The 24,673-nt window shown below is 40.5% G+C and overlaps 1 protein-coding gene across 4 annotated transcripts in view; it reads right to left on the reverse strand.

Annotated features, from left to right (window-relative positions):
- itsn2a (intersectin 2a) overlaps window positions 1–24,673 on the reverse strand; it is a 52,272-nt gene that overhangs the window by 14,421 nt on the left and 13,178 nt on the right. The window contains exons 3-29 of one of the 4 annotated variants that reach the window (XM_086167521.1): window positions 22,775–22,867; window positions 22,623–22,686; window positions 22,106–22,281; window positions 21,644–21,856; window positions 19,005–19,098; window positions 16,733–16,875; window positions 16,594–16,657; window positions 15,759–15,896; window positions 15,575–15,681; window positions 15,230–15,492; window positions 15,011–15,160; window positions 14,783–14,923; window positions 13,611–13,698; window positions 13,347–13,486; window positions 12,325–12,405; window positions 11,334–11,473; window positions 10,848–11,253; window positions 9,115–9,284; window positions 7,205–7,265; window positions 5,260–5,492; window positions 4,702–4,739; window positions 4,434–4,600; window positions 4,110–4,143; window positions 3,898–4,019; window positions 1,772–1,868; window positions 522–713; window positions 425–448 (exon numbers count right to left, since the gene is read on the reverse strand). In XM_086167521.1, the coding sequence (XP_086023647.1) occupies window positions 425–448; window positions 522–713; window positions 1,772–1,868; window positions 3,898–4,019; window positions 4,110–4,143; window positions 4,434–4,600; window positions 4,702–4,739; window positions 5,260–5,492; window positions 7,205–7,265; window positions 9,115–9,284; window positions 10,848–11,253; window positions 11,334–11,473; window positions 12,325–12,405; window positions 13,347–13,486; window positions 13,611–13,698; window positions 14,783–14,923; window positions 15,011–15,160; window positions 15,230–15,492; window positions 15,575–15,681; window positions 15,759–15,896; window positions 16,594–16,657; window positions 16,733–16,875; window positions 19,005–19,098; window positions 21,644–21,856; window positions 22,106–22,281; window positions 22,623–22,686; window positions 22,775–22,867 (3,639 nt within the window). The remainder of the gene's footprint in view (window positions 1–424; window positions 449–521; window positions 714–1,771; window positions 1,869–3,897; window positions 4,020–4,109; window positions 4,144–4,433; window positions 4,601–4,701; window positions 4,740–5,259; window positions 5,493–7,204; window positions 7,266–9,114; window positions 9,285–10,847; window positions 11,254–11,333; window positions 11,474–12,324; window positions 12,406–13,346; window positions 13,487–13,610; window positions 13,699–14,782; window positions 14,924–15,010; window positions 15,161–15,229; window positions 15,493–15,574; window positions 15,682–15,758; window positions 15,897–16,593; window positions 16,658–16,732; window positions 16,876–19,004; window positions 19,099–21,643; window positions 21,857–22,105; window positions 22,282–22,622; window positions 22,687–22,774; window positions 22,868–24,673) is intronic. The other 3 variants (XM_086167523.1, XM_086167522.1, XM_086167524.1) reach the window with 3 other exon arrangements.

Genomic DNA, 24,673 nt, shown 5'->3' on the forward strand with positions numbered 1-24,673 from the left:
TGGGGGCGCATTAATAATGCATTTCTGGCAATGTAAACGTTTCTAATCACGTCAGCTGGAATGCCGGGCTAATTTTTTTTAGGATGGTGCCAGGACGAAGACAGAAAAACTGAATTATCTTGTTTGCTGGCCAAACAGATCCCACCATGTTATTGTGGGAGACTCATTGTTTTGGCAGATTGAATACTAATCCATGAACCCACTCTTCAGGAAAAAAAAACAAAAACGAAAAAAATTCACATGGGCCTTGGCTATATATCAATATACTTCAAATGGTTACATCAGATTGTCTAATAATCTGGTCATTAGTCAGCCATTTAAAATCAGAAAAATGTGATCATCACGTATCATTTTCTAGAAACGACGGCTCATTATCACCAATGACGCTCTTTGCGATTGACAAATTATTCTGTTCAAATCTTACCCTCCATCTCTTCTTGCTCTGAATCTGAAGAGACAGCATTTGTTTTTGTTTTTTTGCTTTGTTATTGAAATGTATTAACCTCGTTTTATCTACTCACATTCCTGGCTTGGGTCAGAGTCTGTGGTCATCTTGACGTAGTTGGTGGGCAGAAGGCCTGTGACCCCGCCGACCTCCCCTTTCCACCAGTCGGGGTTGGTTTTGTCCAACACATTGATCAACTGGCCTTTGGAGAAACTCAGCTCGTCACGATTGGCAGCCGTGTAGTCGTACATAGCGATAACTTGGCACACTGAGGACGCAGCGAAAATGAAATAAAAATATATTTAATGCAGAACTACATTATATAGTATAGGTTAAATCCACTTGCTCATAAACACTTGGATGTGTGTCAGACAAGGTTATATATATATATGTATATATATATATATATATATATATATGTGTGTGTAAATTTTTTGACACACATAAGTTGTTTTATATATATATAATATATATATGTATAAATGCATATATATAATCTATACATATGTAAGTGTGGATATATACATAAAAATATATATAAATTATAGGTATATATATATATTCATATATATATAAATTAAATGTATATATAATATAAAATATAATATATATAAAATATAGGTATATATACATATATAAATGATATATAATAAATTATATATATAGGTATATATACATATATAAATGATATATATAACAAATTTTATATATATATATGTACATTTTTTGTAGTAAAGTTTTTCTTATTTTCTTATTCCTTAATAAAGCTTTTTTTCTAATTTGCTCTATCCCTCCTGAAAAAGTAAGATTATAAATGAGGTTTGTGCTTTTATAAAGTATAACTACACGGGACGACATGGATGGGTATCAGTGAAATAAAAGCCGTTAGTTTAGATTCTTGGAATAATTAGAGCAAAACATCCAGGAAAAATCAATTGCTGTCTATAACAAATTAGTTCTTAAATAGCAATAACACATCCTTTTGTACAACAAATGAAAAGGCACATCTTATTAGTTTTTCTATTGTCCCGTTATGTGGATTGTAATACCAGCTGACACGTTTGTTTGATGAATGAATCTTTCTTTTATTACATCTAATACTAGTTATGTAACAGCACCCCAATGTTAGTTGATCCCATTACAATAGTTTTTTCTTTTTATTACTTCACGCTGAAACTAATCAGTGTTGACTGCTAGCGGAAGTATGATTGGAAACGATCGAAGTGTCTTCAGAATGAGCTTTAATTTTTACTGAGCGGCGACAAACAAGCTGTGACGGTTCCCTCCGAACCGTGAGCGGAAAGCAAAGAGTGTATCAGCCGTCACCTGGCAGGGGGGAGGGGGACGACTTGCTTCCGGAGGGACCCAGGAGCTTGACGTGAGAGGAATGAAACCAGCCTCTTTGCCGCTTCTTGCCTCGAGCCTGGATGGGGGAGGGGAGGTGCAGAAGTCTCACGTTGAGTCGAAATATTCGGGTGAACCTCCAGAATCCCAGCAGGAAAGATAATAACTCAAGACCGGGATGGGCAAACTTTTTGTCTCAGGGGCCGCATTGACTTTTAAAATTTTGACAGACACGCTGGGTCAGCATAAGATATGATATATATATATATAAAAAAAAAAAAACGCATTTGTTAACAGTACGTATCAGACTCGTCTGACATTTGCTTTGAAAATAAAACCGGCTTGGTTTTGAAGGCTCTGACGTTTGCTTGCATTTCACGCACAAACCAGTTTTTCCCTTGTAGCTCCATTCATGTGTGTCATTATGTCCACAGTAAAGGCTAAATCACAAAGCTCAATATGTGCCATTCAGCTCAGGAAAATTCTCAAGTGTTCTCAAGTCGCCCCAAAAATGAAATAATCTCCTGTTTGAGCTCCCACATTCAATCATTCACATCAAGTATGTACCAATCTTTGGCGGGCCGGATTAAAAACCCCAACGGGCCAGATGTGGCCCGCGGGCCGTAGTTTGCCTACCCCTGCTTCAGACTGTTATTGGTCTTAACTGAGAACCCACTGCAGTAGTCTCATGGGTCACTTTTCGTGGTCCCACTGTATAAATAAACCACGGTTATTTGCGGTATAAATGTATCTTTTTATATTTATTATTCCTATTATTTGGTATGGAAAAATTTGGATTTTCTAAGGTATCCAGAACATGGCGTTCTGTATCCTGGACTCTAATGCGCTGAGCCACTGTAGCATCATTCTCTGCGTCTCCCGCGCATTAGGCATCTTGTCTTGTCCGTTTCACGTTGTCGTGTGATCGCTACTCGTAATGTTACTGTGGTGTTGTGTTTGTGTGAATCAAATGTGCAGGTTTTTAATTTATTTCAACCCCTTCTGAGACGCCCAAACGTTGTGAGGTATCTGGCACTGAACCTAAGCGGGAGAGGAATATGCTAACCATCGTAGAAAACGACGCTCAACAGCAAGGGAGAGGCTTTGAGGCATCAGTGAATCAAATATAACAGTATTAGAAAGGTTGTAGGGTGGGTAATGAACTTAAAATAAAAATATGGTTGCTACTTCGTGGATTTCCATTTATTATGTTGGGATCTCACATAACACCCTACGAAAAACGAGGGAGAACTACTAACACAGGGGTCTCAGACTCGCGGCCCTTGGGACAATATTTTGTGGCCCCCTGCCTGAAATCAAATCTTTGTGTTAGTGTAGCCCGTGCGTTTTTTTCTTACATGCATCTGGGGGTTTTATACAAAAAAAAAAAAAAAGGCAAGGAAAAATTGAAAGGTAACTTTGCAATGTTTTTTTGCTTTAAAATTTGAAAACAAAATGATTTTTTTGATGAAAAAACGTCATTGTTAAAACATACCTAGTGACATTGTTAAAACGAGATTTTCTTATTTCTATAAAAAACACAAAAACAATAGCAAAAAAAAAAAAAAAAAGTGGAAAATTGAAAAGATTGATTTAATAACCAGACTAGACACCATTAGCCTTGTAAACTTTATACCTTCTCTTATACATGCTACCAATCAATTTTCTAACAAATTCTTGTGGCAAATTTTCCCACAGTGACAAGATAATCTCTTTTAATTCAACAACATTTTCAGGGTGTAATTTCATCAATTCTTTTTTAATATTCATTTTTAATATTAATTCGTCATGTATTTTTTTAGAAGAACAGTTCATTACATTTAAAGATTTTTACAATTTACCTGTTATAATTCACCTCCTTTACACTAAAACAAAGCAAAAATTTGGACTTAGTGTTACTTCTAGGTAATGATTTTACCGTATGTAGCCGTATGTGGCCCCCGAACCAAAATGAGTTTGACACCCCTGTACAGATCTATTTATACACGTGTAATCGACATAAACTTCTGTGTTGATCTGCTGTGTAGTGATTTGTACTTAAAAAAAAAAAGGACACTTTTGCAAATATTATTTTTCTAGCAGGTTAAAGAGGCCCCTGGGGGACTGACCTGCAGTTCCCCGAGCCACCAGCCGGAGGAGTTCTTGGCCAGGATCACGATCAGTTGCCCCGGAGACAGGTGCAGCTGATGCATCGCCGGGGCGACGGAGGAGGCGACCGCCTGGGCGATCTCTGTTGACCGGACAGAAAAGAGCGATCGTGAACGTCTGTCAATAACGCCACTCGGACAGTCACGACGGAGGTCACTGAATTCATCCTCACCTGGCTTCTTGGTTGGACCCCCAGGCCTTGAAGACTAAATTATCCAAAAATTAAAGATTATCATGACAGCACAATATACATGCAACTGCTTATTAGTTGATAAACATTGATATGGTGATTATGTCTCTAACTACAGATGTTGGTATTAATCTCCAACAAAATACCAAATAATAGCAAATACCTGCATTCTAAATATTCATTTATCCGGTAAAATTGAATTTCCCCATGGTGGGATCAATAAAGTACAGCTTATCTTAAAAAAAAAAAAAACAATAAATAATTGGAATTCGATTGGCTTCTTCTAATCACATCATGATGGCTCACCTCTAGCTCAACAGGTCTGACGTAGTTGGATGGGAACACCCCTGTTTGGTCGCCGATGCACCCCCGCCACCACTCTCCTTCTCTCTCCGTCACCATGACGACGTCACCCTCGTCGAATGTCAGGTCCCCGACTTCCGGGCTTTCGTACGTGTACAAGGCCACATACTCTGATGACGGTAAATAAAGGGTCAAATAAAGTGGGACAGTTTTATTTCAATGTTTTGTTGCATTTTTAAAGCCTACAGATGAAAATTAAGACGCCGCTTACCCTCCAAAGGAGACGAATCAGCCGTATCAGTCGTGTCACTAAGAAGGATAAGATAAGATTAGATAAGAACAACTTTATTAATCCCGAAGGAAATTGTTGTGCCAGAGTTACAGAAAAAATAACAGTAATAAATAATAAAAAGAAAAAGGCAGAATTAGAAATAAAAATAAACTTTAAACTATAAACTATAAAGTGTCTCAGTGAAACTATAAAGTGTCTTAGTAAACAAGTGATAAAACTATAAGTGTCTTAGTAACAAGTGAGGTAAGGAGTGCACAATAGTATGATAACATAAACCACAACCACATGAACCAGACGGTAAACGCACTTCCTTCATGACACAACATGTGACCGTCAATGGGCCACTTGCTTTTAGAACGGGCCCCCTTTTTATCGGGAAAGACAAAAAGATGTCAAAGACTGGGTCGAAAAAAAATATAGTCCACTAGACTTGGTGTGAAACTGACCTTGAACTTGCATAAGGGAATAACATAAAATCAAACAGCTGGATTGCATACATATATGCGTGTGTGTGTGTGTGTGTGTGTATTTTCATACTCTGCAATGCCTCCCGACTCCACAGCGACAAAGCCTTTGGGAAACCATCCCTGCGTCCCGTTGAGCTGCCCCAGCCACCAGTCGTCCCTCTGCTGCAGCACACTGATGACATCGCCCTGCGAGAAGCTCAGCAGCGTGGTGATGGCGTCACCTGGACTGGAGGAGAAGTTAAGGCGGGTTTCTGAGGTGGCTGACCAGGAGGAGAGGGCACGAGCCGGCACGGGGACGGTAAACTGAGGAGGGATATTTGGGAGGCAACACAAGAAACCATAACTGAACATTTCATCAAAAAGAATTGAATATACACATCCATATATACGTGTGAATTATTATTTTTTTTTACCCTGTTCATCTCTCACTTGCTTTAAAAAAAAGTCAACACTGGGAATTAACCTACAAATACCAGAGCTACTAACAGTGATGCTATCCGTGAGAGGATGTATGACCCACGGGGGGGCGAGAAAGGGAGGTCGGGCTATAAATACACAACCATGATACCGCCGTATGCATCTGCAAACCTCAGCCAGACCTACTTCTGACCAGATCAGGGTAATATTTAAGTGTTATGTGAGAAAAGGGTCCCCGCTCCCATTATTACTGGAAAAAAATCAGCATAAAATACAGCACAAAACGGCCGTGTTATATAAAGTAAACGCTCCAAACATATCTTTCAAAACAACTTTCTGTTTAAAAAAAAAACCCGGGAAAAAAAAGAAGGGCAACAGAAGAAGCTTGTGGTGCGTCTGAATTAAACTATTTCATCCAGAGATTCATTCCTTAATTTATGCAGCAGTAAAACAACACTACGATTAGTAGCAGGACGAGGGCACTGAAATGTTGATGGGTTAATTTAGAGATAGTTTTTTTTTTTTTTTTTTTTTGTCTTTGTTATAAAGGGTGCCGTTTGTTCATGTGGTGTATATTCATGCAGCCTGGCATTCAAAGTGCTTTACTGTTTACTGGTGAGAGAAAAATAAAAAGAGATGACAGTGTAAACAACATAAAAAAAAAAAACAGTCAACGGAAGTGGAGGTAGTCCGTCAGCGAGCGGTGGGGGAAAGAAAAAAAAAGGAAAAAGGAAAAAAGAAAATCAGCTGAATTGACACTGCAGTAACAAAGTTGACAGAACAGTGGTAAAACACACTTCCTCCGTAGTTTAGTTTTGGAGTAAGCGAGTTGTTTTCGTCACCAGAGCCTTGTGCGAAATTTCACATGGAGCCGCCATATAACGGCAATTAAACATATGCTTACAAAAGAAATTAAATGGTTTGTTTTTACCGCTGTTTTTGTCATGTCACCTGATTAACATGCTTAATAAATTATAAATAGATACAAAAATCTGAAATATTACCTTTACAAAAAGTAAACAAATAATGTGAATAAGTGAATAAATACATACAACCAAAAAATTAAAACCCCTCCCTTCACAGAGAGTGATAAAAAACTGGAGGAGGAGGGTTATAAGTATTATTATTTGTGGCAATATTAATGGAGTATTCATTTACATTGGATTAAATCTGAGATTCTCCATTTTAAGAGTAAACGGTAATAATTAGCTTTAATAGAATTATATTGACTGCGACTTTTTTATGATGATTTTGCACTTAGCACTTGCCTATACGGTTGGCTCTGGACCTCACAAAGTGCTCACTGTGATAAGCACAAGGGAAGTGAGACGGCAATAAACCTTATGCAACCCGGAATAAAATCGAGACTAAAAATCACCAAACGGAAATCTCAAGTCCAAAAGAAAAGGGATCAGGCGTCGGTTTAGTGATTAACCGACGACCATAAGCATCTTTTATAAAACTGATAGCTGGTATGATGATCCGAGAGCCGGGGGTTATTTCCTGTGCGTTGTCAGCAAATGTCCACGAGTTTATACCGACACGCATATATCAAACAATTTGAGTTAAAAATCAACTCGGGAGCTGTCCCTCCCTACCTGCGGTGCGTCGGAGTGGACCGGCGCCGAGGTGTGACCTGTTACTTCCCCGTCTGGGATGCTTGGTGGGATAAAAGGAAAAATAATGTTAGGTGATGACACAAGCATTGAGCCAAGAGCATGAATGGGTGAATCCTCCTGAACTGTCAATCACAGAAACGCTATATTACGCTATATTAATACAGTCTTTTCCAGGAGTGGACAAACTTTTTGACTCGTGGGCACAAAAGAGTTCTAAGATTTGATAGAGGAACAGATAGATAATAAATTAATATAAATGACGTAGATAGAAAAACCATTACATGGCACAACTTGGGCTTTTTAGCAAAGTAAGACCCATTGTACTAATTGGTTTCCAAATACATTGATTTTTTTTGCACAGTTGAGAAGCTCATGTTTGGTTTCAGTGGGAACAGTGTTGTTGATGTCCTGGAAATTAGCTATGAGCTACAATCTGGTACAAACATATCTGCCTCTGTGCTTAATGTAATTATACACTGTCCTAATAAACTTTTTAAACTAAAAAACTAAACTAAAACTTTTTTTTTTTTTTTTGCCAGTGCATCAAAGTTTGGGGTTAGTTTTGTTGCGGCAATTCCCAGGATGGATCCGATCAGTTAATTTGGATCTGTGACGGGGTTTTGTTGATACTAAATGTCTGCTAACATATATAGGTCATGCCAAACGACGTCAGCATCCGATGGGCCGTCCTCCGGAGATTTGGAAAAACAGGTTATCGCAAATTCGAACGGCAGCATAAAACTCCCCTCGCTACTTGCCTCGGTAGTACGTCGGTCAAATTCTGTAATTCCTTAAATGTCTTTAAATCAGCCGTCAACCTCTGAGCCTTGGCTACCCTTCCTTGTGTTGACCGCTCACTAACGTAGTTAGCAACGCTTTGTGGAAAAGCGACAGCTGATATCGTATTCTTTGAAAACCGCTATAGTTTCTTAGCATATCAGGCATACAGCTGTTGATTGGGCTTCAGTGAAAATATATTTTGTTGTCCACGCTTGGGGCAATGTGGGAATTTCAGGGAAAAGGTAAAATAAATTAAGTTTCATTATAATAAAGTTTCGAGTTTGGCAGGTTGGATGAAAAAGCCCGATGGTTTGTATTTAGCCTGCAGGCCAGAGTTTGCCCATGCGAGGTCTATTCAATGTTTACATTTACAATCTGTACTTTCTATTTGCTCAACCTAGCCATAATGTTGTATCGCGCGAAAGATAACGTTCTAAGAAATAGACGGCACAGCAGAGCGGTGTCAAGGAGAATAAGTAAATAAAAAATGAATCTTTGGTAACCACATGGGCCTTAAAAAAAAAAAAAAAAAACAAAGACAAAACTATCCCATCTCATTTGAAATTCGATAAACCATGTCTTCAGGAGAGCGAGGGATTCCTGTTTTCTGCGGCACCATCGCCGCCGCATTGCACGTTTCACTGTCGCAACGCGTTTGGAGAGAGACGTTCCTAATCATTGCTTTGGAGGATTTAACAGAATCGTTTTGCTTCGAATTCCAGCCATTGGCCTCCTCCTGCATATTAAACGTATCTTACAAAAAGGTGTTCAGAAAAGCGCGCATATACAAATAAATGTATTTTTTTACGTATCAGTTTTTCAAAGTGCAAACTCTGCTTTCCATCCAATATATATGTCTTGTTTATTAAAACCCCTTCCTCTAAATCCACTGTGGATTTTTAGTCCCCAAGGCATCAAGCTTTGGTGACTCTCTCTTCCAAAATGGAGCTTGCAAGCACTTTTCCTGCAGTGTTTGTTTGACTCAAAGGATCATTAAACTTCCATTACACCTGCACTCACGGGGCGGCGTAAATGGAAAGTGCAAATTTACATCGTGAAATTGAAATATTGCACAGACGAACATCTTTGACACAACGATTTCAGGTTACCTGGTGTTCAGCGGTTGCGGAAGATTGAAAGTTTGTTCCGGCGGGGGAGCCGGAGTCTCCGTCGAGGCAGTTGCGGGACATTTTTCTGCGTAACTCTGCGGGAACCAGCCCCTGTTTCCACGGTAAGTACCACACAACCAGCCTGGCTCGCCGATAGTCTGCTCATCCACCTAAGTCATAGAAAAAAAAAAGTTTAATCGCACTCAACATAAGGTGATGATAAACATATCTGCTAGGGTCAGGCTTTGGAAACAGTGCCGCTAACACTATAATCAACATGATGTTCAAACATCCATCACTCTATCACGCCTTGTTGGTCAATTAATGGCACAAAGGGGTGCTTGAATTTCAAAATCTTCTTGTTGTGAAAACTGGACTTGAATTTTTTCACTTCTTCTCATTTCTGCACTTACAAATGAAGAAATTCAAGTCCACTTGCCATGAAGAGAAGATTTTGACAAGAATTAAATGGTATTATTTGAGAAAGTGGCAGAGAAGTATGTTAGACCGGTGCAGGACATGTATGCTATCTGTGAGACAATAGTGAATGGTGCTCTAGATGTGACAGAGAAATTCAAGGTGGAGGTGGGACCACATCAGGGATCAGCTCTGAGCCCCTTCTTGGTTGTAGTGGTGATGGCCAGGCTGACAGATGAGGATAGACAGGATTCTCCTTGGAACCAACATGTTTGCAGATGACATTGTGATATGTAGTGAGAGCAGGGAACAGGCAAAGAAAAATTTCCAGAGGTGGAGGTATGCCCTGGAAAGAAGAGGAATGAAGGTTAGTTGCAGCAAGACAGAATATATGTGTGTGAATGGGAGGGACCCAAGTGGAACGGCAAGGCTTAAGGAGTGGAGATAAAGAAGGTGGAGGATTTTAAGCATATAGGATCAACAGTCTGGAGCAACAGAGACTGTGGAAAAGGGGTAGTGGAAAAAGCAAGTTGGAACAGGTAATAGACATGAAGCAGAGCTGGAGGTTGCACAAATGAAGATGTTGAGGTTCTCTTTGGGAGTGACGAGGATGGAGGGTCAGGAATGAGTCCATCAGAGGGACAGAACATGTTGGATGTTTTGCAGAGAAGATCCGAAAAGCCAGACCGAGACGGTTCGGTCGTGGATGGAGGAGGGATAGTGAACATATTGGTAGAAGGATGCTGAGGTTGGAACTGCTAGGCAGGAGGTCCAGAGAAAGACCGAAGAGAAGATTTATGGACGGCGTGAAAGAGAACATGAAGTTAGTTGGCGTGAGAGAAGAGAATCCAGTGGTTGAAAGGAGGAGGTGGATTCACTGTGTCGACCCCTGAACGGAGAGGCCGAAAAGGAAAAGAAAGCGACTAAACGGGTAAATATGACAGGATACATGTGAGAATAACTAACAGGAGAATAATCTCATTTTCACCTGTTTTAGTTTATCTCCTGTTTTTTATTTTGATCTCATTTTATTGTTGTGCTGTGCTCTGCTTTGTTTGTAAACTTGTCGACCCTGAAAATGAGGGAGACCTCAGTGGTCTTACGAGTATAAATAAAGGTTATTATTATTATTATTATTATTATTAATAATAATAACTAAAAGGTTTAGCCGTAAAAACTCCAAATTATAGATACAAAAGTGATTTTTTTTTTTTTTTTGTGTCGTTCATCCCTTTTTCACACCATGAATGGTGTGTATTCATTTTGGACTGAACTGCTTCTGTAACCCATGTTTGTGCAGAGGTTGCGTTCCGTACCTCTATGAGACACTCGGCATCGATGCTAAGCTCATCTTTGTTGCGCGCAATAAAAGTATAGAGGGCTTTGTAAGCGGTCGGTTTTGACGACCCTTGACCCGCCGGCGCCGGCTCGTGTCCGATCCTCTCTTGTTTTTCCTCCTGCTTCCTCTTCTCTTCCTCTTTCTGTTGCCACTCCTCTTCTTCCTCCCTCTTCTTCTTCTTCTCCCGTTCCTCTTCCAGCCGCTTCCTCTCCTCTTCCTGCAGCGCTCGGAGGCGAGCCTGCGCTTCCTCCTCCTCCTTCTTCTCCTTCTCTTTCTCCTCCTCCTCCTCCTTTCTCTCCCGGGCCTTCTGTTCCTCCAGCAGCTTCCTCTGCAGCGCCTCCTCCCTCTCACGCTCCTGCCTCTCCTGCTCCAGCCTCAGCAGCCTGCGGGGGAAAAAAAAAAAAAAAACGACGTTTTGACGCTCCGACAGGCGCACAAGGGATCGCTTTCCCCTCGGACTTACCTGGCCGCCTCCTCTTCCTCCCTCTTCCGCCTTTCTCGCTCCTCCTCCCTCCGAATCTGCAACTCCTTCACCTTCTCCTCCTTCACCCTGTGCAGGTTGTCCAAGACGGACTGCTGCTTCACCTGCTTCTCCCTCAGCTCCTAACGCAACCATCGCAAATATGAAATAAAACGGCAAGAAATGCTCTCCTTCTGAGCTTATAGAATAAAACTTTTGAGAAAACTTTTTTTGCCACAGGAGGTCTTTCCTACCTGAGGCTATCAGACTTTTTAATTCCTCTTCCTTCAGCTGCAGGGAATATTCAAATCTTTGTACTTTTTAACACCTTAAAACAGGACTTTGACCCTTTATAGTTTTATTTGTATTTTTTATTCTCCCTCCTTTTTTTTTTTTTTTTTTTTTAACTGTTTATACAATTTCCTGCTATTATTTATCATTGTTATGTTTTACTTGAAACTCTGGCACAACAATTTCCTTCGGGATAAATAAAGTTGTTCTTATTCTTTTGCAGATGAATGTGTATCTTTCTTGTGTAAAGGTTGAATATTCTCTGTGTGTTTTACCCTTTTTTTTTTTTTTCACTGTTAATACAATTTCCTACTATTATTTATTATTGTTATGTTTTACTTGAAACTCTGGCACAACAATTTCCTTCAGGATAAATAAAGTTGTTCTTATTCTTGTTCTTTTCAGATGAATGTGTATCTTTCTTGCGTGAAGGTTGAATATTCTGTGTGTGTTTTACCCTCAGGAGGCGTTTCCACAAACAAAAAAAATAAAAATAAAATAAAAAAGGGGGAGGTGGGGTTGGGGGCTCAGCTGGCACAGCAGCGTTTGTTGGGACCAATAACGGAGATCGATATCTTAAGGATGCGCTGACGGATCAGAGGATGAAGGAACGGACGAAAGGAAAAAACTGCGACTTGAGGGGAGGAAGAAAAAAAAAAAAAAAGGAAAACAGAAGAAATGGATGGAAGGGAGGAAAGATAACCTTGATGAGGAGGAAGAGCTGGCTGAGGCAGGCCAGCAGAGACAGAAGGCCCCGCAGGACACAGTCATCCAGATCCCCGAGCTATGAGAGAGCGATGATGGAGCGAAGGAATAAAAAAAAAAAAAAAAAAAAAGAGGCAGGGAGGGGGTTTATCATGTTAGGAGTTTGAAAAGAGCGACGGGAGAACAGGAAGAAAAAATAAGAAAAAAAAAACAAACATCCAGGCCGCAGCATGAAGAGAAAAGAGAGGAGAAGAAAGACAGGATTAAAAAAAAAAAAAGAAAAAGCAGTTAAAGCCGAGGACACGGCGGAAGAAAGAGAGAAAGCGACGGGTTTCTGACTCCGGAATTTTATAAAAGGTCTTTCTTTCCGGGCATTCACGGCTCTTGGATTTTTTTTTATTTTTTTTAAATGCCCTGTTTGATCAAGTTAAAAAAAAAAATAAAAAAATTCACCTTTACCCTCTGCAATAAAGCACAATCTTTAACATAAATGAATGAATAAAGAAATAAAAAGCGAACTGATCTTTGGTTTTTAATGTTTAATGGTGATTTTTTTTTTTTTTTTTTTGGAAAACCCAGAGTGAATATTATTTATTAGATCAGATTAAATTAGAAGACTTAGAGGAAGCTTATACTTCCATTTTGTGTCATCAGGGCTTTATTTTCCTTTCCTAACATGGAATTATAACTGCATCTTATTGAGCAAAAAAAAGAAAAGGGACAGCTTTGTTTGAATAAACCGCCGTTATTTAGGATTCTTATTTGTTTCCTCGTGCCGTCAAATTACGCAAGGGGGGGCACGTTAGGTCACGCCTTGACACGAGGCTCATCTTTTCACACCGGGCGTGAACCACCTTTAATTTGCCTTTCGCTATTTAAAAGCAAATGAATGCTGAATACGGTGAGAATGTGTAACGACAGTGTAATAACTGCGTAACCGTATCACAATGAAAAATAAAAAGCAAACAAAGACATCGAGACAGGTTTTTCAATCGTAAACTATCTCAAGGCGCCACTGACCTTCAGCTCCTTGTTGTACTGTTCCATCTGTGCCAGTTTGTCGGTGGTTTCCCGCTCCAGAGCGTCGAGCTGGTCCTTCAGTCTTCGGCAGTTCAGGCCTTTCTCTGTCACGCCCGCCGACAGAGACGTCAAGGTCACTGCTGCGAGACCAAAAAATAAATTTTAAATAAATGAAATTGCGGAGAGGAATAAAAACCCGCAGGTGGTTGTCGGGGTAAATGATTTGCAAGTCAGCTGCCCGTGTATTTTACATTTATTACTCACAAGAGATTTTGTTGAGGTTGAGGTTTCGCAGCTTCTCGGTAAGTATTTGTTGCTCCGGGACGAGCAGGGAGAGCTTCCTCTGCCAGTCCTGTGTGGAACACAGAGACACACACACACACACACACACACACACACACACACACACACACAAAAAAAAGGAAATTTTTAAATAATTTTAAGAGGTACTGAACCACTCTCGTTCCCAATAAAAAGTGATGCTAAATGGCCAAAAATTGTTTAAAAAAATTGTAAAAATAGCAAAAACCGCAAACACAGCCTGGGGACTCCAGATAATATTTCTGCTGTCCTGAATTTTTACAATCGTACAGAAGACAATTGTCGAGCGCAGGGATCGGCAACCCTTAACACCCAAAGAGCCATTTGGTGGCATCCAGTTTCCTCGGAAAAGAAAACACTGGGAGCCGCAATTACTTTTTTGACGTCTAAAATAAAGGTACCACTGTATATATTGCTTTTTATTACCTTTACACTTTGTATAAACAAGTGTGTCGTGTGTTGCTTCTGAAATTCACAAAGTATTACGGAGAAAATTTAATTTTATTTATGTAATGAACTCATTTTGAGCTTTGGGCTTTCAGAGCGTGTAGCGGCGCCTTGACCTGAATTTTAAAAATAAATCAGGAAAAAAAAATCACTGCGTCAGTAAACGATAAAAAATAAATATTTGCAAAATATCTTCATAAATATTTATTTTACCTGGTTTATGGGACTTCTGCTCCTGAACTTCTGCGCGCAGCATCTGCAAATCGGGACTTTACCGGCTGGCCGGTATACCGGCTTCCGCGAGCGTGACGTTATTTTGAGCGTCGAAAAATAATAAATATTATTTTATTTAATCTTTCAAGATCACAATAATCTTCCAACTCAGAACTAAAAGTTAAAAAAAGGAATTAATAATAATAATAAATAATACATAAGATTTTTATAGGGTTTTTTATGGTACTCAAAGACGCTTTACAAGTGAATTAACACAAATGAAAGACACCTCAATTAAATATTTATAATTTATTTTCCCAAGCCACTGGGAGCCGCGGTGTAAAGATGAGCCGCGGGTTTGCCGACCCCTGGTCAAGAGGGAGAAACAACCGCAACGGATAACCTTGATTCATAAGCCACGTTCCTTGGAAAAACTCGAAAAAACACGCGCTGACCTCAAACTGAAGCTGGAGAGTGTTGATCTCCACGATCCGCGCGTCCCTCTTCTGATTCACCAGATCCACCTCGGCCTTCTGGATCCGCCTCTTGCTCTGGGCGTCACGGAGACGGTTGGAGATCTGCTTGTGCCTGTTGCCCTGTGACGACCGGACGCTCGATATCAGCGCGCGTCCGTTGGTGGTTTCGACGCGTTTCGAGGGATTGCGACGTTTCGGCGAACGCACCACGGCCTCCAGCTCCAACTCCAGACTCTTCTTCTTCGCCCTGAGCTGGGAGATCTCCTCCTGCTCGCCTTGCCTCCTCCGGCTGAGCTCCTCTCTTTTCCCGCGCTCCCATTGCTCCTTCCGCTGTCGCTCCAGCTCCTGCTTCGCGGCCTGGAAGCAAAAAAAAAAAGATAGTCGGCGATCTGAAAGTTTGACCCTCTCCCCGCCCACCACGCTCACCTCTTTCCTCTCCAGATCCCTCTGCATCTCCTCCTCCCGCTGCCTCTCCATTTCCCTCTGCCTCTCCAAGCGTCTCTCCTCCTCCAGCCTCCTCCGGTTCTCCTGCTCCCGGGCTTCCCTCTCCCGTCGTTCATGGGCTTCCCTCTCCTCTCTGGCTCTCCTCTCCCGTTCCTTCCTCTGCTCCTCCTCCAGGGCCAGACGCCGTTTCTCCAGTTCGGCGCTGCCCCTCGCGAAGTTCTCTTTCAGTTTATCCTCGAAGGACACTAAAAAAAGGGAGAAGTCGAGAAAAAAAGACGTCGGAGCGCGTCAAAGAAAGCGACGGTTCTTCCTGCCGACGGTTCGTACCGCTGCTCTTGGTCTTCGGCGCGGGTTCGACCTCCACCGTATCGATTAAAGACGGAGGCGCGTAGGGGCCGTTTCCATTCACAAGCTCACTGGATTTGACTCCTCCTCTGAAATTAAAAAAGAAAAAAAAACTCTTGACTTTCAGCAATCCAGCACAGAGCGTCCCATCATTTTTATTTTTTACCTGAGAGATGGAGGCACCAGCTCCTGGGGCAGTGTCAGCGGCAGGGGGCGGCCGGTTTTGGCCATGTCCACCAGGTGCATGGCCAGGATGAACTCGTCCGCTCTCAGCTGGCCATCCGTATCCACGTCTGCCAACGTCCTTAATACACACGGCATAGTAAGCACTGCACTTCTGGATTGAACTATCATTAAAGCAATCTGATTTAATGGCAAAATTCGGAGAATCGGAATCACTTTATTTGCCCCCCCCCCCGAGGTGCAACTAGAGCAATATTATCGCATTATCACTCAAATGCTCTGTTACCGTCATTATTTCCTGAGTATTACATAGTAATAACCACAACTTGGCAGTTGCTATTATATAGACCCCGTAGTAATTATCATTTCTTCATGCCATAACTCTCTACTTCAAGTAACCAGGAGTCAAGTGCGAATTACTGGGGGAAACTATGACTGATTTTATTACTATAGTATAGAGCAGGGTGTCCTGACAATCAAAAATTTGGCGTTTCAATCCAAGCATCCTCCTCTCTGTATGACGAAGTGTCCGTGAGCGACACCCAAACACACTTCATTTCTGCTTTGCATGGCAGCTCTGCCGCCATCAGTGTGTGTGTGTGTGTGTGAGACTGTGTGTGATTGTGTATGAATGGGTAAAAGTGTGTGTGAATGGGCAAAACCGCAAGGTGATCAAAATGCTATATAAGCAGGGACCATTTACCATCATGGAGGGACTATAAAAGGTGTTAGTACTTACACACACACACACACACGCACACAAGGGTAATTACCAGCTGAATCAAACATGCGAGTGATGTCACACCTCTGAGACTCACCAGATGGTGGCTAGCTGCGTCTGCGTCAGGTTGGATGCGACAAGAGCGTTTCTAACCTGAGGTCCTGGAAAAACCAAAACCGGCGAGATCATAAATCTTCTGGAACGAAGAAGGAGCCTCAAGGAAGTTTACCACCAACCTGACAAGTAGCCGCTCATGAGTTTGTCCAACGTGTTGAACTGCTGCCGGTACTTGAGCCGGGACGCTTGCGGAACGGCCCAATCACTCGACCCCGTCTTGGGCGAGTTGCTGGCCAGTGAGGTGGTGGAGGAAGAATTTGAACTGAAGGCCGAGCGAGAAAGGTATGTCAAGAGGTGTGTCGAAATGGAAAAGAAAAGAAATTACAGCTATATCAATATCTCCTTTATTTCATCCTGATATTTCTAACATGACCTTTTTTTTTTTTTTTTTTTTTTTTTTTTGGCTATGAGGTTTAATTAATCATCTTCAAATTAAAAGGAGTACAGTAAGTCTTAGTATCTTGTTTTATTTGCAACCCTGTTACTTACAAGGCTTCTGAAAGTCAAAGAAAAATAACGATTCATTTTAATAAACTGATAAACTAGTTGATCATATCCGATGAATTCATTCAATCAAAATAATTAATTTTATCTATTTGGTTTATTTAATCGAATTAATCTATTTAACGTAATTGATTTATTTAATCTGAGTAATTCATGTATTTAATTTGATTAATTATGTATTTAATCTGATTAATTTTGTATTTAATCTGATTAATCATGTATTAATCTAATTAATTTATTTAATCTAATTAATCCAATTTTAAGTTTGTGTTCTTTGGGCATTATTGCTCTGTGGGAAGAATTGATGTTTAAATCAAAGAAGAGGTTTCAGGGAAGCAAAACCAGGTCTGCGGTGTTGCTCTGCCGGAGGGTCGGTTTTCTCCTCCCTCTTTCTGTGATCATGATTTTATACGGATGTGTGACAATATAAATAAATAAGCCGCTATTATATAACGGCATCGCCCAGGGCTTCAATTCCCGTGTAATAAAAGTTTTATGCGTTGGGAGACAAGAATATTGTGTCAAAAAATAAAAGAAGAGACATGTTACATCTGGGACTGGAAGGGAGAAAGTGCTCTGGATGAACCTGTTTCTCACTTCCTGTCACTCCCACATTGTTATTGTTTAAATCCCCTTCCACACCTCTGGTCACGGCGGTGTGTGTTGCGCTATCGGCCATTCAGGGAAATGAAATAAAACACTACCCCAATTCTGTTCCCAAAAGACACAAAATACCACGAGGAGGATCAAGGACATCAGATAGCAGGACTGTGTTTTTTGCAAGGGAACACGGCCCCATAGACTTCATGCTCTATATTCCACCTTACCATTTATTTTAGGAAGGGTCAAAACTCTTTGTGAAAAGATGCAAATTAAAAGTTGGATAGCAGGGAGTGACAGATTGTGCAACCATTTTAATCAGGAAAAAAAAACCTGCGAGTGTCTGATGCTGTTAAAATAAGTCATTTTGAGCGCTAAACGTGACAAAGCACCTAAAATATCTGTACATGAACCTCAAGGTCATTGAGCAATCATTACCTCTCCATGCAAGAATGCTAAGTGATCCCTGCACTAAATACGCTGGCTTCCTACTGCTGCCAACCGGAACATCTGATATCAAAATGCCCTTCCTGCCTTCGCAGTTATCTCGCGTTTTTTATCTTTGCCCACATTCTGATCCTCAACTCTTTCCTGCGTAGACTCCACTTCTTTATAAACAGCGGACAAACAAATTTCCAGTGCGTGCCTGAGAGCAGCGCTAATCCTACCAGCCTTCTCAGAGTATAAATGTATAACTCTGGGAAAATAACGCATCGGACTTCTTTATCTGCCCTAAAAATGCAGAACGAAAACATTATCGTTGTTGCGAAGATGAAACAATAGAAATAACTTTTTCCATCGCGGCTTGTGATATGCTGAGCCAGACAGATAACCTGAGGGTTTTCACAATATTAAAAAAAAAATCTATAATTAAAAATAATACTACATAATGAAATTCATACATGCATAACTAAAAATAATGTGAAATAATTTGAAATAATGTGAAATTTGATGTGAAATCAAAAATAATGTGAAAAATAATGTGAAATTAATTTATAATGTAAAATAATAAATACAAAAATAAATAGATAATAAATAAATAAATAAATAAATAAATAGATAGATAATAAATAAATAAACAGATAGATAGATAGATAGATAGATAGATGGATAGATGGATAGATAGATAGATAGATAGATAGATAGATAGATAGATAGATAGATAGATAGATAGATAGATAGATAGATAGATAGATAGATAGATAGATAGATAGATAGATAGATAGATAGAAGGATAAAATGATAAAATGATAAAATGATTGGATGCCTGGTTATTAAGGTGGTCACCTGCTGGATCCGAGGTCTAGAAGAGAGTTGGCTTTCGACATGCCGGCGGTCGGAGAAAACGCCATCGGTGAGGAAAAACCAGAGAGTGGCAGCCCTGAAAGAAAAACAAAAGTTAAGGTTATTTAGTTTATACTTAAGTGAAGTTAAGAAAATCAAAGTTATATGAAGTGACTCATGCAAATAACTATAATGTATGCATGTGCTTTCTTTACGCCTTATATATAGAAGACATTAAGGATGCAGTTACCCTTGAGTGTCTTGTACATTGATTCTTAACTGGTATTTTACAGTCACAGCACACAGCGCTTCGGCAGCAAGGTTATTGACATGAAGCTAAAAACATTGTGATTTCAGTTGTTTGCAACCCTTTGCTAAACAGGATTAATCTAAAGAGCCGCTGCACAGATTCATTTCCGCGGGCAGAGACGGAGATCTGGGGGGTTGGGCAAATGGAGAAAGCGCACATTTTGCTCTTTAGATTATATGAGGCATGTGGGAGATGACCAGAGTGAGATTAAAAAACAAAACAGAAAAAAAATATATATATATACGGTGCTGAAATTTACTATGTGTTTGTATGGGGGGGGCGGGGTTACACTTTATACTTATGCTAATGTTAATACTGTAACTGCAGGAAAGCCCAGAGTGAGTCATCTCTTTAGTGATGAAATGCAGCTCCCACAGCATACCTTCAAAACACACACACACACACACACACTGTAAATGACGATACCTGGTGGTTCAGGGCAAGTGTAAATCGAAGATGAATGGGACAGCATGGAGACAACGCAAGACGAATTGGATAAATAAAGTGCTTTCCTGCTACGTGTCAGACACTAAAACGATCAGTCTCATTTACATAGCATCACTAAAACTAGAAATTGCAGCATTTGCTGCAGGGGTGAGCAAACTACGGCCCGCGGGCCACATCCGGCCCGTTGGTCTTTTGAATCCGGCCCGCCAAAGATTGGTAAAGAATTCATACTTGATGTGAATGATTGGATCAATGAATCCGGGAAATATTTCATTTTTGAAGCTACTTGAGAATTTTCCTGAGCAGAACGACACAGATTGGCTTTGTGATTTAGCCTTTACTATGGACATAGTGACACACATGAATGAGCTGGACGTGAAGCTACAAGCGAAAAACCGGTTTGTGCATGAAATGTAAGCAAACGACAGACAATGTTCAGACCAAATGTCAGACGAGTCTAATATGTACTGTTAACAAATGAGTTCTTTTTTTTTTTTTATATTTATCGTATCTTGTGCTGACCTGGCCCGTCTGTCAAATTTTAAAAGTCAATGGGGCCCCTGGGCCAAAATCCCCCCCCCCCCAATTTGCTGGATTATAATTGAAAATAAGCAATGTGGGTGACGATCCATTAAAATTCTGCGGGTTACTTTCGTTTTATTTGTGAAGTACACACTGTTTGAAGGAACCATCTGCAGCTCCTCCATTTCAAAAGCAAATGTTTAAGACAAATAAAATATTGACTTCCCTAAATCACTTAAAACCTTTATTTGGGAGCACCAACTACACTGAAAAATAAATTAAATAAAACAAGATCTGCATTGTTCTATTTAAATGAGCCTGAGAAATTGAGATTGCATTTCAGCGTTTTGGGAATTTGTACAAGTCATTAATTCATGGGGAAAAAAAAACTCCAATGAATTTTAAACTATTAGTGCAGAGCTTTGATTGTGAGGGTGAATGCATAAGCATGGCGTGTTCAAGTATCTTTAGTTTAAAAACAATAAATAAATCAATGGCTTCTTGGACAGTTGTGACATCGACATCATACTGGAGTAACTAAGTGACGCACGTTTCATCTCACCGCCAGTTCACCCGCCTTCAAATCCAGTTCATCGTACTTGGCGGCGGACGTGTTAGCGAGCGGGCTAAAACCCAACGGGAGCCCAACATCTGTCACCGGCATGTCGGGTTTATTCCCTGCAAAGGATCGCACCAGCTGGCCTCTGCGACAGAAGCTCGATATTTTTGAAATCCTGCTTCATCTGGGTATAAAACCGAGCGGGGTCTGAAGTGGACTGATCTCCGTTTCTAAAATTATAAACTGTCTATGATAAAGGCCGTGAGGCAGAACGGTTCATTTGCTTGGTCGACGTGGCCCATATACTACGGTTAAATTAAAATAATTTCACCACGACCTGCATGTCCTGTCCTTCTTACCCTTGGAATTGTACACCGCAATTTGCACGGTTCATTTAGTAGCGCCGACAAACAGCGGGAAACCGCCTCTGCTTTGCGCCGCGCCAGGTAGACGTGCATATTAACATCTAATTATCTTAATTCAGAATACACGTTTATATTAAAATCCAGGACAGTGTTCACCCAATAAAGAATTAAATGAATTGAATGGCTTGGGAAAAAAAAAAAAAAAAATCAAAAGCGTCACGATGATAAATTAACAATTAATATTTCATTATCTTGATACAAAATAATTAGATGGGTATCTCCGAATTTGTTCCACTCGGTGAAAAATCACATGAAATGAAAATGAATGTAATCGAACGTCCCGGGCATTTAGGAGTTCAAGAATCTACGTTGATCTTCTCCAGGGTCATGTCGGGATGATCCAAGTAGCAGATCTCCGCAGTCCCTCTGCAGAACTAACCTGCAACATTAGGAACGAGAGTTGGGGTGAGGAGGCCGACACCGCCGTTGGGGAGTCCGGGGTTTCCGAAAGGGCCGACGAGCGGCAGTGTCATTGGTGTCGGCACCAGAGGTAGCATGTGGGAGTTAGCCGGGATGGGTGTTAGGATGGGCATGGCTGACACAGTTGACATGGATGATAAACCAACTGACAGGTTCGGCATGGAACCCATTCCTATAAAGGAAGAAACAGATTCTAAAATGAAACGCTGAATTTAAATTGATGAAACAGCAAAACTGCACGTCCCGTAAGGAAATCCGCTGCGCTATCGGAGTCTTTTGGAAGAACTCGTGATTTCACAGTCGATGACGGTTAATCGCTAAAATGAAAAAAAAAAAAAAAAAAAAAAAAAAGGTTGCGCGGTAGAGAAATAAGCGTTCTGATTGTGATAAATGATGGCCGTCCCGCCGGCGATCGATTTACCGAAACGTGCTGACGAAGGAATGCTTGTAACGGAGCTGCAGACCGGTGATTGCTTCATGACGACGGGAAGGGAGGACGGCAGATTCCGCCCCTGAAGTTTGAGTTTTATGAGCTTCATAGCGATGGAGAACTCCAGCCTATCCATCTTTCCATCGCTGTCCATATCGGCCAGATTCCTGCAGCAGGAAGGAGACCGAAGAATAACATTTATTTTTTTCTTTTGCTTGTTTTTGCAAAATTTTTTTTTTTTTTTTTTTACAATACAGTGAGACAAAAGAAGATGGTTGTATATGACTGAATTAGTTACTTGTACAAACAAACGCACATCAACTGTTCTGATAACAATGCACAAAATTAGCGAGCGGGCAGCGAGGGAAGTAAGGCATCAACAGGAAGTTGGAAGCGGGACCAAACTAACCCGGACAAAACATAACAAAAGCTGGACCCGCAGACCTCCCCTCTCCATATTTGGGCGATAATTCAGACGTCCGACTCAAATTGATTCGTTTCTACATACCAGATCTCAGCCAGGACAGGAGGCGGCAGGCCAGACTGGAGGAAGAACTTCCTGGCTTGTTCTCCTGCAGAACAGAAACGACTGGATTTCAGAGGATAAAAAAAACAAACCTGCGTTCGAGTACAGTCCACTCTGTTGCCATGACAGCCTACCCGACACGTAGCCAAGGACGGGGGCAAGGGTGTCAAACTGCTTGTCATGTTTCCCCCTCTCCTCTGGAGTGATGGTCCACATGCTGACTCCACCTGCAGAAAGCCCAGTCCAACAGAATTTCAAGACCGTTGAGACAAAATATTTGAAATTGCAAACAAATGTTCTTAAAAAAGGGGGGCGATCACATCCAGACACGCATTGAAGAATAAAAGAGACCTAACAACGTCCTGATACCGGGACGACATCTCAGCTCCAAAGTACAGATTGATTTTATCTGCAATGATTGATGATCCTCTTCAGCGATTGTTTGACGAAAGTTGTTTCGGGAGATTGTTTTAAATTTGTGCGAAATGGCACTTTTTAAGTTGTTTTTACGCCGAGGGTTTCTTTATTTTTCAGCAAAGCGAGAAGAAACAACACGAAAAACAAAAAAACGTGGTGAGCTGTTATTTATGCCCATATTTATTTATCACATTTTGCAAATGATGGAATCCCAAATTCAACAACACAAATGGAAAGGGTTGTAACAGAAAGCCAACCTTAAAAATGAATCTATTATAACATCGGGATAAACTGGGATAACACATATTCTTAGGAATGATTGAAAATGCCATGAATACTTACTTTTTTTGTTTGGTAAAACAAACTGTACTCTGCATTCCCAGAAATAATTTGCAAATAATTGCTGCAAATTGAATACTTTTACCGCATTCAATGTGCCTTAATCAACGAGATGTGCTAATGTTAAATTCAGTTCCTGACATACAATAAAAAAAAAAAAAAAAGTCAAATTCCATCGTAAATGAGATTCTCCTTCAGATGAAAACTCCTCAACCAACTCTCAGCAATGATTAATGTATAAAATGCCCCGTCAGCTTCTTTCCCCGAGTTCCCCCTCTGCATATCTCAAAGTAAGTTGGTGGCAACCCATGAATTAAACATGAAATTCAAATACCCTGCAAAAGAGCCGTGAAACTCTATCTGTGCTCGCTTTCAATTTTGCGCATTTAAATCAAGGGGTTGGGAAAAAATATACAAACGGAGCTAATAAATCAGAATTCTCAAAATAATTCAGACTTAATTGCTTTCAACTGTTTTTTTTTTTTTCCAGAGGAAGGGGAGCAAATGACTTAGACACACAGCTGGATTTTCCCACATCCAAATGGTATATAGAACGACGATTATAGAATATAATAGAAAATAATGAGTGTGCTGTGTGACGCACATTCAGCTTTGCCCCTCACAGGATGTTTTAATACAGACCACATCACATGAAAAATAGTTAAAAATCCGAGGCGTATCGGTTTATTATTCAAATGTAGAAAAACGAATAAATAAAAAGCATATTTATGTCGGGCAGTGTAATCTGACCGGTAGCTTTGTTATTTATTTTGATACACGTTTCAGCTGTCCTTTGTATCTGCTCATTTATAAAAGCTCTCATCGAAGAACATCCGTCTTCCCGCTCTCGCCAAACCGGCTCATCTACCTCTGTTTGTAATAGACAGACGGCCCTCCCCAATGCCACTGATGGTTACCGTAGCGATCACTCTGTGTTTGTTCAGATTTTCTCGAGATGGATCTCAGAAAAGCTAGGAGACAACATAGAGTTTGTTCAGAGCATTCTGTTTGCCCAGTATTCTTCTCTAAGATCACTGAATTAATCTTGTGCCAATCACTGACTTGCATTCAGCTAAATACATCACAATAAAAATTGATTTAACATTCAAGATTTTTATTGTTATGTACGTCGTAAGAATATGCTGATTCAGACAATGCAATGAAATGCACATAAGCGATAGAGATAATAACTGATAATAATAATAGACAATACGACAACACACAACAGTATGGGAGACAGCTTATGGAGACGTGCTAAAAAATAAAATTAATTAAAC

Source organism: Fistularia commersonii, chromosome 20 (genome assembly GCF_037954325.1).
Source record: "Fistularia commersonii isolate RoL2024-O1a breed Wild chromosome 20, RoL_Fcom_v1.0, whole genome shotgun sequence".
Classification (NCBI taxonomy): domain Eukaryota; kingdom Metazoa; phylum Chordata; class Actinopteri; order Syngnathiformes; family Fistulariidae; genus Fistularia; species Fistularia commersonii.